This window comes from Ornithorhynchus anatinus, chromosome 16, assembly GCF_004115215.2.
Source record: "Ornithorhynchus anatinus isolate Pmale09 chromosome 16, mOrnAna1.pri.v4, whole genome shotgun sequence".
NCBI classification, from domain to species: Eukaryota; Metazoa; Chordata; class Mammalia; order Monotremata; family Ornithorhynchidae; genus Ornithorhynchus; species Ornithorhynchus anatinus.
The window spans coordinates 6422289-6439941 of record NC_041743.1 but is presented as its reverse complement, the minus strand read 5'-3'; the positions used below and the strand labels follow the sequence as shown (position 1 = coordinate 6439941).

Genomic DNA, 17653 nt, shown 5'->3' with positions numbered 1-17653 from the left:
CTGACACACAACATTAAATTTTCATTTTCACCTTCAAAGAGGTGGGGAGGGGAGAACTAAGTATAACTAGTATTTCATCCTAAATAGCTTTCTCTTACCAGCCTGAATTTTCAGATTTATACACATTTTGCAATTCTCTTGACGAGACTGCCACCTGCTGGACTATTTTCACTGTCATTTAAAAAAGTTACTAAAGAGAATTCACTAAGGAAAACGGACTAAGTTTTAAATGGATCGAATTGCTAATCTAAAGCACATGGCTTGCGCTTACTTGCTTTTTTTTTGATATAATGAATTGAAAAGTACTGAAATCAACACATCATTTTAAAAACAAGACTGAATTTCGCCTGAGTGCTGATTTAGACTCCTGAAAGCTTAAAGGTCCCCCAGGATAAATACGGTCAAGGATTCTGCATCTTTGCTATATACTATGAGCTCCTGGTAGGCAGAGAAAGTGTCTACCATCTCTGTTGTACTGTACTCTCCCATGTGTTTAGTAAGGTCGACTGCACACAATAAGCCCTCGGAACATGCCATTAAATAACAATGATTGATTTGGTCTCAAAGGGTAGAATTCAAGAATCAATCAATGGTACTTATGGAGTTCTTATGGGCAGGGGAAATGTCTGCTCATTTCTCTTGTATTGTACTCTCCCAAGCTCTTAGAACAGTGCTCTGCACATAGTAACTGCTAAACAAATATCATTGATTGATTGCAGAGCACTATATTAAGTGGATAGGAGAGCACACCAGAATAAGGCGGCACAACTCCCGCTCGCAAGGAGTGGGAGCTTACAGCCTCTAGGCATTTGACAGTCAAAAATGAGCAACCTAAGCCTCCACCAAATGTAACAGATATGAATATAAATGTATTTTCTTGCCTTTAATACTGTTAGTTATTAAGCAGGTGCCTAGAAAAATGACAGTAACATCCCTGACCTGTGGCTCAGTGGAAAGGGCCCGGGCTTCGGAGTCAGAGGTCATGAGTTCGACTCCTGGCTCTGCCACTTGTCAGCTGTGGGACTGTGGGCAAGTCACTTAACTTCTCTGTGCCTCAGTTACCTCATCTGTAAAATGGGGATTAACTGTGAGCCTCACGTGGGACAACCTGATGACCCTGTATCTACCCCAGCGCTTAGAACAGTGCTCTGCACATAGTAAGCGCTTAACAAATACCAACATTATTATTATTATTATCTTTTCACAAATTGCTAGCCTATGTTACCTTTAGAGGCTATGATTATAGGCACCCAAGGAAGCACACAGGTGGCAAAAGAGAGGAGGAATCAGCAGATGATGTGCAGCCAGAGAAACAATGGTAACTCCAAACTTTAGACAAAGAAAGTCAAAATGATATTCAGAATGTTAAGGGTAGACACTCAAAACTCCACTGGATAAGAGAAAATTGAAGTACCTGTACCAAAATGTTTTCAGTTATTACATATTTATCTTCTCAGTGTCTTGTGACAAGCACTGGGGCAAGAGTCAACTCAGTTTTTCAGAGGAAAGGAAGGCATAGAAAAATCACCTGAGCCTAGGTGCCCTCTTCCTAAAATCCCAGAACACTGCACCTTCCATTCAACTTTGAAAAATGCAAAACCAGTCTGAAACAAACCAAAATAATTCTGCCACACACTATTAACATTTAACAGCACGAGATCATCATTTATGAGATTTACATTGGCACGCAATACTTTTTTTTGTTCCGCAAGATTGCAATGGTTCTTCAGTCCATCAACATTGTTGGGGTCTCAAAATAATAAAATTGAATCTTAAATCTCATAAAGAAAAATGCCTTGGATTCATAATCCAAACTGAAATTTGAGGAAGAGACTCATTAAATCCATACAGCTACAATACTGGACAAACAGCTGCAGTTGTAAAAATCAGTTAGAAAACTACGGTGCATTTGCAACATTTTAACAACTCATTCTAATGGCAGAATTAAACCAGTTAAGGAAACTTTCACTGTGTTTTCTGGGGCCAAGAAGTGAACACAGATCCCAGATATCCAAACAAAAGACCATCCACAGAATATATGGTTATGAATCCAAATATTACTTCCCACAGGAATCTCGTGAGTCCAGAAAAGTCCAGCTCCTCTTAAAGAGACTTCTTTAAAGGTAGATAAACCCAAATCATCCTCAATAGTACTTACTCAGCACCAACTTTGTGCCTAACACTGTTTCCCAAGTAAAAAGCAGTAACTTTCACACTGTGATATTAAACCAGCATAGGTTGATCAAGAAGTAATGCCTTCTCACTTTTGTTTCCCAAGTCTGAAAAAAATGCCTGTAGAAATTATTCAGTCTTCTAACCCAGTAACAGTCACACAGAATGGCATCTACATGGGACTGAGGTACAAAATGTAAAGACTGCTCTGTTGAGAAAGTTTGCTTCTCCCTTCTCAGAACCTTTAACATAGTCTATTCAGAACCTTAGAGTACAGCTACTAACAGATACTCTACATATTTATTTGGGAATGGCGTTTGACATTGACTTCCAATCTTTTTAGGGAGAGAACCATTTTGAGGATCAATTCCAGGAAAGGAAAGAGAAAGTGGCCTCCCTCTGCTCCTGGAAACTTTCACCTCTCAGAGGACGACTTTTGTGGAGATAATTCCAGCACTAGAATTCCAAATGCTGTTCCAACAGAGTTATTTCTATCACCCAGGTCACCCAGCAGACAAGTGGAAGAGCCGGGATTAGACCCCAGGTCTTTCTGACACCCAGGCCCGGACTCCATCCACTAGGCCACACTGCTGTTTAGGTGATGACAAAGGGCATGGTGGACCTGACTTGCAGAGGAGCCACCTCTTTCAAGTCAGGGTCCCCTGAGGTCAGCCTTCCTTGTTTCCCCTCTTTCCCTGCCCCCTCCTTGTATCAATCAATCCTCATGTTGGCTAAGTTGCGGCACAACTTGACTGGCTTTAAACAAATATCAACCTTTAGTGAGTGCCTAATGTCACTCATTTAGTGAATGTCTGTGCTGAAAATTATACGTACCTTTCGATAGCTAATTCTTTGTTGGAAAGTTGTTGCACTGTGATCACAACCTTCTTCTCAATTCCCTGTTTCATTTTGAAATAAAATTTATCTCGGTCCTTAGGCACTGGGCTGAAATATCCAAACGAATAACAATCATGAATGCCATATAAATGACCCAGAGAAATCATCTATTTCAAAAGTTTTCTGCCATTAATACATTCACTGAACTCTGGGATGTACAAAACACTGTACTAAGCACAGTGAAAAAGTACAGAAAAACACAGTTCTAGTTAAAATGAAACAATGTAGTTGCTAAGTGCAAATATTAGTAATAAACATGTTATATAATTCATAATATAAATGGTAAAAGTAAGGTTTTCCAGACAAATTTACAAATTTGAAATGTTTCTCATCTAAAAATCGATATGATCGAAAACAATAAGACTAAAATCAAATCAAAACTAGCTAATATTAGGGAATACTAGGAAGATATAATTTAAATATTACTTTTAAAGTGTCCTTCACACATATATATGGAGAAACTGTCAAATTTAAAAAGTGCAACAGATTATGCATTCATTTTTATAGATTCACCAAATGTGCAAAAACAGATTGATGGAGTCAGGTGGAAGCCTTAGAGCAGGACTGCATGAATGTGCAGAGCTCCATGCTCATTTTTTACCAAAGTTCTGTGAATCTGCAAATAAACCCTGCCACCTTGCTGGCTCTATGTACACAAGACACAATGTAGGTCAAAATTTTGTCATATCTCCTTATTGGAAAATGCAGGCATCATTTAAAATTGGTTCTTGACTCACTGCTCTCCCAATAATCACTACAATGGAGGGGAATGATATTCCCTTTATTTCATTCGTTCATTCATTCTATTGTATTTATTATGTGCTTACTGTGTGCAGAGAACTGTACTAAGTGCTTGGAAAGTACAATTCGGCAACAGAGACAATCCCTAACCAACAACGGGCTCACAGTCTAGAAGGGGAAAGACGGACAATAAAACAAAACGAGTAGACAGGCATCAATAGCATCAATATAAATAGAATTATAGATATATACACATCATTAATAAAATGAATAGGATAATAAATATGGACATATATACACAAGTGCTGTGGGGCAGGGATGGGGGTAGAGCAGAGGGAGGGAGTCGGGGTGATGGGGAAGGGAGGAGGAGCAGAGGAAAAGGGGGGCTCAGTCTGGAGAGGCCTCTTGAAGAAGGTGAGTCTTCAGTAGGGCTTTGAAGAGGGGAAGAGTGATGGTTTGGCAGATGTGAGGAGGGAGGGCATTCCAGGCCATAGGTAGGACGTGGGCCAGGGGTCGATGGCGGGATACAGTGAGGAGGTTAGCGGCACCAGAGCAGAGGAGTGTGCGGGCTGGACACACTTTACTTTGTCCTTAAGTCATACAGTCTCCTGTCCTATGATGAACTATACAGGAATGTGTCTATCAACTCTCTTGTACTGAACTTTCCCAAGTGCTTAGCACAGTGCTGTACACATAAGCACTCTATAAATACCACTGATTTAAAGGTTCACTCTCCTCACCTGCTAACCATGCCCCTAGCTCAACAGCCTATAGTGGCTCCCAGCTGCCAACAACTTCCAACAAAGGCTTCAAGGCCTCCACTGCCCTCCTCACTTGCCTGCACTCATCTTCCCTCACACATGCCCATTTGTCCTTTCTCTTCTGAGCCAACTCACCTGCCCTCACATATAAACCACATCATTATCATCTCCTATCAATGAACAGAAGAGATCTATTCATCTGTTAGAGAAGCAGTGTGGCTTAGTGGAAAGTGCACGGGCTTGGGAGTCAGAGGACGTGCGTTCTAATCCCGGCTCTGCCACCTGTCTGCTGTGTGACCTTGGGTAAGTTACTTCATTTCTCTGTGCCTCAGTTACCTCATCTGTAAAATGGGGATTAAAACTATGAACCCCAAGTGGGACAACCTGATTATCTTGTATCTACCCCAGCGCTTAGAATAGTGCTTGGCACATAGTAAGCGCTTAACAAATATCATTATTATTATTATCTCGGTTGGGAATAAAGAATGCCCTGCCTGTGAAGGTAATAAGACACAATTACAAGCCACCCAAAGAGGTTTCGTTCTTGAAAATCCTTAAGAAGGAATTGACAGAGCTCTGTCCTGGAGGCTTGGCTCACTACCTGCCTGCAGAGAAGAGGTGGGATAAAAACTTCTCATTGACTCTTGCAGCCCTAGTTTTCTTCACCCTAAAGACCCACAGAGCACCTATACTCAGTCATATGATCACGCTTGCAAAATGGCTTAAGTAGCATAACTCCCAACCCCAGTTTATGCCAGGGGGAGTATTCCTATTTGGGGTATATCCAAAACTTGAGGCCACAGAAAACCCCAATAAAAATTGAGAGATAACTATGAATTACCAAATACATTTCTTCGTTATCAAATCTGCACTTAAATCCTGATCTTGTTAGTTTTGAATTCGGCAACTCCCTGTTCTCTATTGGTTACACTCTTTACAACCAATTACCAAATCATCTAGCCTGCAGATTTCCTCTTCTGTTCCTTATCTAACAAATTCTGGAGATTTAATAATGTTTTAAAAGAAGTTAAGAAATTTTTTGTCAAATATATCCTACCTAGAAAATTTGAGAGTATGGATGACTCAGTGCAAACCATTGCCACTACTGAAAAACAACCTCAGCGTGGCTCAGTGGAAAGAGCACGGGCTTTGGAGTCAGGGCTCATGAGTTCAAATCCCAGCTCTGCCACTTGTCGGCTGTGTGACTGTGGGCAAGTCACTTAACTTCTCCGTGCCTCAGTTCCCTCATCTGTAAAATGGGGATTAAGACTGTGAGCCCCACGTGGGACAACCTGATTCCCCTATGTCTACCCCAGCGCTTAGAACAGTGCTCGGCACATAGCAAGGGCTTAACAAATACCAACATTATTATTATTATTAACCTCAAGTGCAAATCCTTCTGACAGTGGAATTTCTCAGGTTTATCAGTCACACGGAGCATAAATTTCACCAGTGACATTTTCTTTGAATACAAGAGGGTAACTATAAATGTATACCCCTAAACACACACCAAGAAATGTGGTCCATGCTAACATGGTAAGAGTAATTTATTTATTTGCATTAATTTTCAGCTCTCCTTCTGACAACAAACTCGCTTAAGGACACGTCTATCAATTCTCCTGTATAGTAAGTACAGTGCTCTGCACACAGTAGGCTTTCAGTGAATACCATTAATTGACTGAAATACATTCTGAATTACTTTGAAAAATCTGATTTTTCAACATTGGCAGACTCCTCTCCTCTCTGCTTCCTTCAGCTCACACCTTGTGCAACATATTAAATGTAATTTTACTCGTCACTTCTTATACCAATCTCAGAGGCATTTCACACTGTCATTAACATTATGTGGCAGAATGCCCTCATAATTTTAACCCTCTCCAACAAGAAAATGGGTTCAAAGATTATACCTTTTTCCCACTATTTCAAAAATTTGTACTGGTATATCTTCTATTCCACCTCCACCACCCCAGCCCCATTTTATTTACCACTTGTCAGTGAAGTTTGATTTGTGTCACAGAAATTTATATGGGCTTTCATTGCTTTTGCAAGGATAAAGGCTGTTTGCTTCTAAAATTCTTCTAAGTACATTTTTACTTTTGTTTAGGCTATATGACACAGATTCAAATCAGATGAAACCTTTCCATAAGAACCTGTGTTTTCTTATGGAGAAGCAGCGTGGCTCAGTGGAAAGAGCATGGGCTTTGGAGTCAGGGCTCATGAGTTCAAATCCCAGCTCTGCCACTTGTCGGCTGTGTGACTGTGGGCAAGTCACTTAACTTCTCTGTGCCTCAGTTCACTCATCTGTAAAATGGGGATTAAGACTGTGAGCCCCACGTGGGACAACCTGATTCCCCTATGTCTACCCCAGCGCTTCGAACAGTGCTCGGCACATAGTAAGCGCTTAACAAATACCAACATTATTATTATTATTATTATTATAGGTTTCTTTCCCAAAAATGGCCTTACAAAGATCATGAGACACCAAAGCAAGAAGCAAAGATATTCATAACACTAAGAAAATATAACCTTTTCATCATAAACACATATTTCTTTAACCATCCTAGGATGTTTGCCCCAAATTCCTTTATCTTTCAGAACATCCAGCACATTAATCAGACTCATAATTTTGGTGCACAAGGGTTATTTCCCCCCAGGTGTCTAGGTGACTTACCTAAAATTTCCTTTTCCATCATCTTCTTTAACCTCTAAAGAGACCCTGAAAGTGAATACATCACTGTCCGGGGTGGGAAGAACTGAATCCTTAACATCGGGCACTGGTTTGGAAGAACGTTTAAATGCAGTATGGAAGCTATAAAGAATTCTGCTGACCTAAATCAAGAAAAAACACACACATTAGGCAACTGTCTTACTTTCTGTCTGCATCATTCCTGTTTCTCTCCCTTTCATACTATCATAGGCGACAAGTGACCCAAGAGTATCCCACATTTCCCTTTCCATTTCACCATGATATCTGGGAATTGCAGCGTATTTCTGCTTCTGGGAGGGTGGTCTCGTGTAAAGTAACTAAACCTGAGGTGGATGGTCCATCACGAGAATACTGTTTTCCTTTTGCCTGGGAACCCACCTTCTCAAGGGATCAACTCCTAGGAAGGATCCAAGTCTCTGGTAAACCGATCAAGAGAAAATAAGTCTGGCCTTCTGGCCTCTCTCCCAGGTCCACCTCTGATTCAGAACAGAAGCCTTTCTAAGGCTTTCCAGCATATTGGGTTGCAACTAACTCCCTCCCCTCATGCTTTCCACGCTTTGAAAAGCCTCTTAAAAAGGACTACTGGATTTGAAATTGAAACTGCCTACTCCCTTTTAATGGGGCAGGTTTTCTCCAACCAACAATGTCCAAACCAGAACCCCGAGTTCGGGCAAAAATCAAACAACATACCACATGTATCTGAACAGCTGAGAGTTTATCTCACTAGTTAGCTATTTCTCTGCTTCATTTTATTACAAATGTGTCCGGAGAAGAAAAGTGCCTAACATTGATCCTAGAGGGAATTAAAACATATATAACTCTATTGCTCTCCACGGCCCTGACCTCTACATATAAATCTCCCAAGTGATATCTATTCCCTCCTCTGCAGGGAAAGGAGTTTTAGGTAATAGTCTTCAGCAAGAGTGGGTAAAAAATCCATTTCAAAACACATCTGGTTTGTATTAACTTGTACACGATGGAGAACCCGATTAGACTGAAAGCCCGTCAAACGGCAGGGACTGTCTCTATCTGTTGCCGACTTGTTCATCCCAAGCACTTAGTACAGTGCTCTGCACATAGTAAGCGCTCAATAAATACTATTGAATGAATGAATGAGAACCCCATCGGGAAGTCGAATTTCTGAATTCCAATTACCTTTATTTATCTTCAAGTCTTGTGCTTCTGTTGTATTTTCCCAAGCATTTAGTACAATGCTTTGCACACAGTAGGTGCTCAATAAATAACTTTACTATGATTATATAACAAGTTACACTGCATTCTAGAGCATCTGAGCCTTCACGTAGGAAAGTAGAATACAGTCAATGACACTTTCAGCAGTCAATTTAGGAAGACTCTGGCGAGGATCTGAGCAGCACGAGAAGTAGCGTGGCCTAGTGGGAAGAGCATGGCCCTGAAAGTCAACATCAGGTATGCCGAAATAGAAGACCACTAGGTATTTATACTTACCGCCTCTTGAATCTCACAGGAAAAAACATGTATCTGAAATTCTTCTGTCCCTTGGGAGCTCTCGGTAAATGCAAAGCAATCAGCTTCCAACGTCCCATCGTGTCCACGTGCACAGAACAACACCTTGTAGATTGGAAAAGAGGCAATCTCTATATTGCCAGATTGGTCTATTATTCTGAAGAATAAAATAAATGTGAAAAGTAATTAACATTTGGAAACAAATGGAACTAGGGGATAAAGGTTGCTATAATAGTGTGAAGGATGCATATTGAAAAGAGTTGCCTTAAATACTGAAAATTAAGATAATAATTTCGAATTGCTCTTTAAAAAGTCATTAATGGTAGGTAGACATTTTTTCAAGGTTTTTCTTGATGGGTCATTTCCCAAATATCTACTGATTGATGCATCACAACTAACTTGAAGTTTAATTGTCAGTATTCATATATGAAAATCCTTTGTTCCTTAAATCTGAGCAGTCCACACTTTTATGTTTCACCTCTTAATATTTTGCCATTTCTATTCACTACACTAATTCAGCCTGATGCCCCCCTACCAAAAAAAAAATAATCTCACCCAATCTAAGTGCATAATTTTCTCACCTTTGCCAAATAAAAAAATTAGCCTCTACATCAACAGCAAGCTTCTTTGAATTTTCCTAAAGTATCAGTAGGAAGCCCTTTCCTCACTTCTTACCATTTTCGCTACTGCCGATTACCCTACATCTATTTTATTGTTTTTTAAAATCCTGAATTGCAGAGTTCAGGCATCACAGCACCACGAAAAAGCCAACTCACCTGGGTAAAAGCCCAGGTAAATCTTGCCCCTTTCCCTGATTCCCATGTCTCCAAATCCAGAGGGTTGGGTCAGAATGATGAATGGCTAATCCGTTGTGGCCCAGAAAAGTTTGGCCAAGTCAGGGGCAATCCCCAGTGGGAAGAACCCCACGGGGCCAGAGCAACCTGAGGGCCAACAAAGGCATTCTGTAATTGGCAGCCTTTTGGTAGGAAATGTATTCTTCGGGCTCAGGTTTTCACCTAAATTGCCTCCCTGCTTTCTGCCATCAGCTACCTTCCTCTCACACACTCCCATCTTCTCATCCAGGTCTCTTCGCCATCCAAACCACCCTCAAAGACATCTCACTAGACACACATACCTCCATCCACATGTACACAATAACATTTACCATAACCAAACCAGCCCCCTTGTGGTGCTGATAGCTTAAGCATATGAAGCAGGTGACAAGAGAAAACACCCGTTTTCCCAATGTGATAAGCTACACTGGTTGAGCACTGAGTAAACTGGGACAAGTAGACTCTTTGAAAATATTCTGTACTTCCTTTTTATTTACAGTACCTTATGGATAAAAGTCAACAAAACATTAATTTCAGTAAAACAGAAAAAAGAAAACAGATAATATAACCAGGCACAACAAATTTTTTCTCAAATGGAAGCAAATTACTACCCTAAATCTAAAGTATTTAGTAGGAACACATACTAACTCATTTATACTCTGGGTACCTCAACTTTGAAGTGGAGATAATCCATCAAAAAGAAAAGTTTGAATTTTAGACCCTAGTCCAAATATAAGAAAGATGGCACTGACTTTAAAGAAGTGAAATAAGCTTGCACATGGCTTCTATTTCTTCTAAAATAAACTTTGAGGGTTTGGGGTTTTTTTTGTAGGAGGTGAAGGGGCAGGCAAAGGGGGAAGAAAATGGGTAATTTTCTCAGCTGAAAACATTAACTCAGGCTTGTTTACTCAAGCCAGGAATTCAAGGGGAGATCAAAAGGGCTTTTTCCACCCAAGGAGTCCCAAAGACTCCTAAAGACGGGAAGGGGAGAGATGAGGGAACTCAGGCAGAGAGAAATTAAATGACTTGCACAAGGTTACACAGCAGACAAGTAGTGGAACTGGGATTAGAACCGGAATTAGAAGCAGTATGGCGCACTGGACAAAATATGGGCCTGGGGGTCAAAAGGTGACTGGTTCTAATGCCGGCTCTGCCACTTGTCTCCTGAGTGACTTTGGCAAGTCACTAACTTCTCTGTGCCTCAGCTACCTCATCTGTAAAATGGGAATTGAAACTATGAGCCCCACGGAGGACGGACTGTGTCAGACCAAATTTGCTTGTATCCAGCCCCACGCTTAGTACGGTGCCTGGCACATAGTAAAGCTCATAACCGATACCATAATTATTATTATTATTATTACTGTTATTAACAACAATCCAGGTCCTCTGACTCCTAGGCCCATGCTCTTTCTTCCAGTGTTCTTCCTTCCTAGTAATCTATTATATTGTTCTCTCCCAAAGGCTTAGTATGCTTCTCTGCATAAAGGAAGTGCTCACTAAAAGTGACTGACTGACTGACAAATATTTATGACATTCTAGGCACCATTTCATAAATTTCCTCTGCAAACAGGAAGCACTGTTATGGCCAAAATGTGACATGTGCTTGTTTGTGCTCACATAAATGGATATCACAAAAAATGTTCTGATTGATACTAAGAACAAACTAGGCTTGCATTTGTAATCTGCTTAGAGGGGGAAAAAAATGGGCATTAGACCTCACCTTACAGAACCTTCTTCATCATTTGGCACATAGAGGGTCACTGGGAAACGTGCTGGACTTGAAGATTTCATGGTGGCCATTGCCCGAAGAGCTTCTGTTTCACTGCGAGGTGAAGAAACCTTCATGCATCCTAAGTATGTCAGTTTGTTAAATAAAACACTGTGTTCCTCTGGGAGTTCACTGGGAGAAGGCATTTGGGGCGTAGAAATTTCTTTAAAAAAATAATTAAAAACCACAATTTTATTCTTGCCTGGGGTTAAAAACAACAAAAACTTTAGAAAGAAAATTAGCTGTCAACAGATCTCAATTCTTCCTAACATTTGCTCTAGATTCTGATCCAGAATTATGAAATTTATCCTTTTCATATTGGCAAAGCCCTTTTATAGGAATATTCCTACTCTGTTCAAATAAAAACACAAAGTAAAAAACACTTAAATTATTCCAGTTAAATTAATACTTTTAAGTATGGAGTAGTCAGCCAGCATCGGAAGTTCTGAAATTATCCTACAAGTTTAATAATAGCTTACTGAAGTGAAAATTAGTTAAGAGGTTTGGTCGCCTATGGGATTCTTGGCAGCGGCACATTTATAACGAAGGTTAACATTCTCGTGAAATCAATTCCATTGGAGTAAAAGGTTTCTTTTAAAACCCTCACTCAAAAAAAAAAAATTAATGAAAAGTTACCCAGTTGGTTGTCCTTTTTCCTTTGTTCCATTTCATTGAGCAGAAACAAAGACATTTGCTGACTTTGTAGCTGATATGAAATTTGAAGGAAACTTGATTTTTTTAATTTGGGTGTTTTTGGTCCCCTGGTCTTGTTCAGGTTCTATTTATCCCAGCCTGTAACACAACTGGTGACTTGCCCAAGGTCAGAGAGCAGACCAGTGATGGAGCCGGCAATAGAACTCAGGTCCTCAGGTCCATGCTCCAACCGCTAGGCCACGCTGAAATGTCCAAAGGTCAAAGACATTTGCAGAGACGATGCAGGAGGCAGAGGGAGCTGGGGGGTGAAGGGGAGGGATGAACTGGGGAAGGCCTCTCCCCAGAGCACAGCCGAGGCAGACAAAGACAAGATGGATGCGGGTCTTTTAGAAATAGCCAAAGGGGCAACACGTGATGGTTGCAGGGGGTCCCTCGAGGCAGTGAACTGTAGGCAATTGCTCAATTTGCCTAAAGGTTAAACTCAACAGGCACTCAACAACTGGCATGGCTGCATTCAGGTGGTATGCTAGACCCATGCAGCTGCTCTTTGTGAGCTGCAAGGATTTTGCTGTATTCTTTCTGAGCACTTAATACAGTGCTGTGCTCACAGTCCAATCCTATTAAAATACTATTACTAGGACTATGACTGCTGTCCCAGGAAGCACCCGGTGATTTGCCTTCATGCACGATTCTTTCACACATGCCACCAAGTCCTTGGGGAGTGACTGCTCTACCAGTCAGGGAAGGTGAGGTGAGAATTTTAAACTCAGATTTCTTTCCCACCTTCCTTCTAAAATTTCCCCCTCCTCAGCTTTCCTCATTTTTCTTTTCCATCCTTTAACTAGTTAAAAGAGTACCTGTATTGGAAGGGTCCAATATTAACTGGAGAGAAGGCTTAGTTTTGGGGGTGGTTGCGATCTCTCTGGATGACTCTCTGGATGTCTCACTGATGTTGCTGCAGTCAAGAGCATTATTGCTTTGGCCTTTCTCCGAATCCCTCAAAATCTCTTCCATGGCCTTTTCTAGCTGCTCATCGCCATTTGAAACTATCTGCAGTAAAAAAATAAAATAAAAATCACAAGGCATTTCATAACATTCTGCTTTTGCATTATATTCTTCTAGCTAAGCAAAACTATTTAAAATGAAGGAAAATCTTCAAGTGATTACTGATTCTTTAGGATATTTCTATAAGAGCAACAATCATAATACATGAAATGCAGTTCTATCAGAAATACAAAGATGTTTCATGGTTCAAAACAAATTGTACCAAAGTCTGTGTATATTTGTGTAACACTATACTCTGCTACTATGTTTTAGTCTTGAAAAAAGGTCTTACTTCCACTGCAAGAATAGACAAAATGAAATACTGAACCAGACCAATGTTTCACCCACGCAGTGTTCATTCATTCATTTAATCGTATTTATTGAGTGCTTACTGAATGCAAAGCACCCTACTAAGGGCTTGGGAGAGAACAATATAACAATAAGCAGATGCATTCCCTACCCATAACGAGTTTACAGCCTAGAGGAGCTTTCTCACTCTGAAGAGAAGAAAGTTCAAAAGAATTGTGAAATGACTGCTGTCCTCGATATCCATCTTCCTATCTTTGGATGCTCTATTTAGCACCCCTAATTCTTCCTCTAAAACCCAACTTTCTGGCCGACAACCCACTATAAACCTCTATTCTATGAATTTACTCAATCTGCCTACTGATACCTTGGGCCACAACATCTTCTTACGGTACAAATTACATATCCTTGTCACTCAGTGGGTGAAAAATCATTTCTTTTGTTTCTTTGGAACGCGGAACCTAGAATCTCAAACTTCAGTGAGTTTCAAGTCCTATTATGGTGGGTTTTGGTAAACAAGTCTACTTTTGTCCTATCCAAGCCCATCATGGTTCTGATCCACCTCCAATGTCAGTCCTTCCATCAGCAGTTCTCCACTCGATTGTTTGACTGACCTTCGCATAAGCACATCTATTTCACCCTTATTTCTTGGAGAGATTTTTGAAAACTTTTCCACTTGAGATACAGATCAGACGTTCCCAAGAGACTACCTTTAGCCCTTCCAAAGACTGTGTCCTCCAGGACTGCCTCATCCTCCTAAATTCTTCAGGTGCTATTACCCACCTGAAAGCAACACAGCACCAAAGGATCCCTCAAGTAAGTGAACTGAGCAGTATCAGCACCCTGCTTAGGGTAATACCACTGCCTTGCTTCTGAAGGGCCCAAAGAACTTACTTTTCATTCTCATTTTTACATGTGTTTGTTTTCAGGATGCCCTTATTCAGACATCTGGGCACCTGGGCCAGGTTCCTTTTTCATTTTCATTATTTTAAAGACCACATGAAAACAAAGAAAGCAACTAATTCCAGGTGATCAACAAAAATCATAGCAACTGTAATATTAACAAGTACAAGGTGCCCAAAATCTACCCATTTATTTTTAGAAAAGGAAAAGATACCTTCAGTTGAGGCTTTTCATCATCTTTCACAGATGTGTCATCTGCCTGCTGAGGAACCAAAACAAATTCTTCATTGTTGACGATCGCCACAGAATCCGATGACACACCAACCTTCTGTAATGAAGTTCTGACCTCCATTTCGGAACTTCTCTTGCTACATCCACCTAGGAAAATCTGCAGGAAAATTACCTAGTCAGCTCTAAAACATGAATTGTGTTTTAAAAAATCACCAATTGTACGATCTTTATAGAACAAAGCCAAAATGGCCCACATGCTTCAGTTTCCAACAAGATTACTATACATTCCATCAACAGATAATACTGTCCCTTGAAGTACAGCTGGATGCACCCAGACCCTTAGGGGGTGAAAAAAAACCAAACAAAAAAAGTAGCCTCAAATTTCTAAAACTCATTCAATCTTAAACTTAACAGGATGAAATGCAATTTATTCCAGTGTCTTGAAGTTTCTACAAAAATATAGCTGCTCACCCTCTTTACCCAAAATTACCAACACATGAGAAGGTTAAAAAAGAAATATATTTATGGAAGGAATTTTATTAACTGGATATCCATTGGACATTTCAGATAACAGATAGCTTCAAGCACCATGGTTGTGCTGCAAAACAATCTTCTGGGGTTGACAAAGCTTTCGCCTTGATGTTAACTGGTATTCAAATAACTCTATACAAACACCCAGGACCTTGTGTCAGTTCCAGACACTACCACTTTCAGATGCCAAAGTGTCTGAGATATCCTTCTGCAGTCATGTTACAGACAACATTTAAGCAATAATTTATACTTGTTCCCGTGAAATGTTCAATATTTCTCCTCTATTCCATTACCCATGGGACCCAAATTCAACAGCATCTTAACTACGTGGAAAGATATTTAAAAATATAATAAATGAACTGTAGTTCCCAAATGTAGCCATCTTTGGGCAGACATCCATTGAACTGAAATTTAAATACAGCATACACTGTTCTGCCACTCTGTTAAAGGTATAGAGAGAAAAGAATAACCATCTATAATGAAAGAATGATAAAAATGGTCCCAAAACACTCAAAATGTTTTGACTTCTGATTCTTTTTTAGAGATAATTATATTCCCTTCCAATAGCCTCTCACCTAGGATAGCAGCTGACAAACTCAACATTCCAAAGTCATGACTTGAAAGCCAAGTACTCAACTGACAGAATATTATCATCCCTGCAATGGGACTGAAATCACACTTCAGTTCATCTTGGAAAATCACATGCTAATTATTTGACAGCTTAAAGATCTGACAGGGCTTTGTAAGTGTTAACTTCACCATCTGTCATTTCAAATAGCATCCTAATCCAAGCACAATTTAGGCTCTTAATATTGGTGAAAATCTTGGAAGTGACAGACCATAGAGGTCGGTTTCAAGAAAAGTCAGTTTGTTGACAGAATGTTTCTGTAACTAAATATAAAAAAATCAAAAATCAAATTAATGCCCGTTTCTCAGCTCTACTCTAATCCTTTGAATTCCTCCCTTTGAATTGCTCCACAGTAAAAAATGAGCTAACATTTGGAATGCTTTATGGTAATGGCTGATGTAACATTTCACTAGAATGACAGGTTTAAAATATTTCAAATCTAATTTTCTAGGAGCAGCTCAAGGGTATTCAGAAAGGTTTAAACTGGAAGCTAAATATTTCCCTCCACAATAACCACACAAATTCAAATGTATAAGATCTTGGGATACAATCAATAGCCTTCTTTAGCCAATGAGGTCAGCCCTGATTCTTGTTTTTAGTTTACATTGGTATATTTGCATCTCTTCATCTTCTGAGTGGCTCTCAAAATAAAATAGCCTAAAAATAAACGTGCGAAGCAAAGTTTGAATTGTCTCTGAGTGTACAGCTAAGACAAAGAGTTTGGAAGGACTACAGAAGCACTATTACAAAGTGGGAAGAGTGCACCCACTTAACAAGGTCCCTGAATCAAATGCCAGTGGTTCTCTTCCCACCAAAATGAAAAAAGCAACAGTTTCAAACTAGCAAAGGAAAAAATAGATTCCTTTGCTTTCCAAATATATTTCTCTGGGAAAGAAAAACCAGACCGAGTGATTCAGAACAGCAGTTGGCAACCCAGCTCCCTGTGGTTTTTCAAAGCCTAAACCAGACTTGAGAAAATGAATGGTTGCCCCCAGCTCACTGGCCAACCCTCACTCAAACCTGTGGCTTGAGCCAACGGGCATTTCATCGCAATAGCGGCTGAGCCTCTAGCCCCACCCTGGAAGAAAAGCTCATTATGGGGTCCAGTCTCGGAGCCAACTCAGCATACAGCCCCAACCCCAACACCCACGTTCAGTGTCTGGCTGTTTAGGCTCTTCTGCTTCCAGAGACTTGGGGACAGGATGCCTTGAGCCAGGATCATAATGGTTCTGAAATTCCCAGTGGGAATAACGATAAGGACAAGAGTGGGGGAATACCCATAAAGGCAAGAGTGGGGTGGTTTGAGGAGTTTGAGAAGCTTCTCAGCTTCTGTCCGCCACATCAAAACCAGCTCTGAGTGGCCTCTTGGCTACGCAGAGCCAGTCAGAGCAGCCCCTTGCTTACTCTGACAGTCAAGAAGCCATGCCCAGCCTGTTGCCACTGATATGGCTCACAACAGCCCACATGGGCCTGGACCACCAAGATTTTCCAGAAGACCAGTTCAGTTCTGCCCTGAGGACATGATGGCAAGGGAAATGTGCGAGCAAAGCCAGAGCTATGACTACCAGCCTGCAAATCGGCCCCACCCACAGATCTACTGAGACCATTAAGAGGCCTGAAGTGAAAGGATAATAACTGTGGTATTTGTTGAACGCTTAGTATATGCCAAGCACTGTTCTAAGTGTTGAGGTAGATCCAGGATAATCAGGTCCCACATAGGGCTCATAGAGTAAGTAGGAGGGAGAACTAGTCCTAAATCCCCATTTTGCAGATGAGGGAATTGAGGTGCAGAGAAATGAAGTGACTTGCCAAGGTCACACTGCAGGTAAATGGAGGAGCTGAATTAGAACCCAGGTCCTTCTGACTCATAGGTCCATGATCCAAACACTAGGGTAAGAACTCCAACGATGGCTTTTGGAGAAATAGCTGGAAGAGACTTGAGTTCTCTGTTCATTGCATATTCACATTTAATTTTTTATTGCACTTCCTTCC

The 17653-nt window shown here is 40.6% G+C and overlaps 1 protein-coding gene across 4 annotated transcripts in view; it reads right to left on the bottom strand.

Moving 5' to 3' along the window:
* The window catches only part of RABGAP1L (RAB GTPase activating protein 1 like), a 409469-nt gene that overhangs the window by 339240 nt on the left and 52576 nt on the right, over positions 1-17653 (bottom strand). For 3 of the 4 annotated variants that reach the window (XM_029080877.1, XM_029080879.2, XM_029080880.1), the window contains exons 3-8: positions 14486-14659; positions 12876-13068; positions 11317-11527; positions 8746-8920; positions 7243-7400; positions 3007-3117 (exon numbers count right to left, since the gene is read on the bottom strand). In XM_029080877.1, coding sequence (XP_028936710.1) covers positions 3007-3117; positions 7243-7400; positions 8746-8920; positions 11317-11527; positions 12876-13068; positions 14486-14623 — 986 coding nt within the window. In that variant the 5' untranslated portion in view covers positions 14624-14659. The remainder of the gene's footprint in view (positions 1-3006; positions 3118-7242; positions 7401-8745; positions 8921-11316; positions 11528-12875; positions 13069-14485; positions 14660-17653) is intronic. The other variant, XM_029080878.1, reaches the window with a different exon arrangement.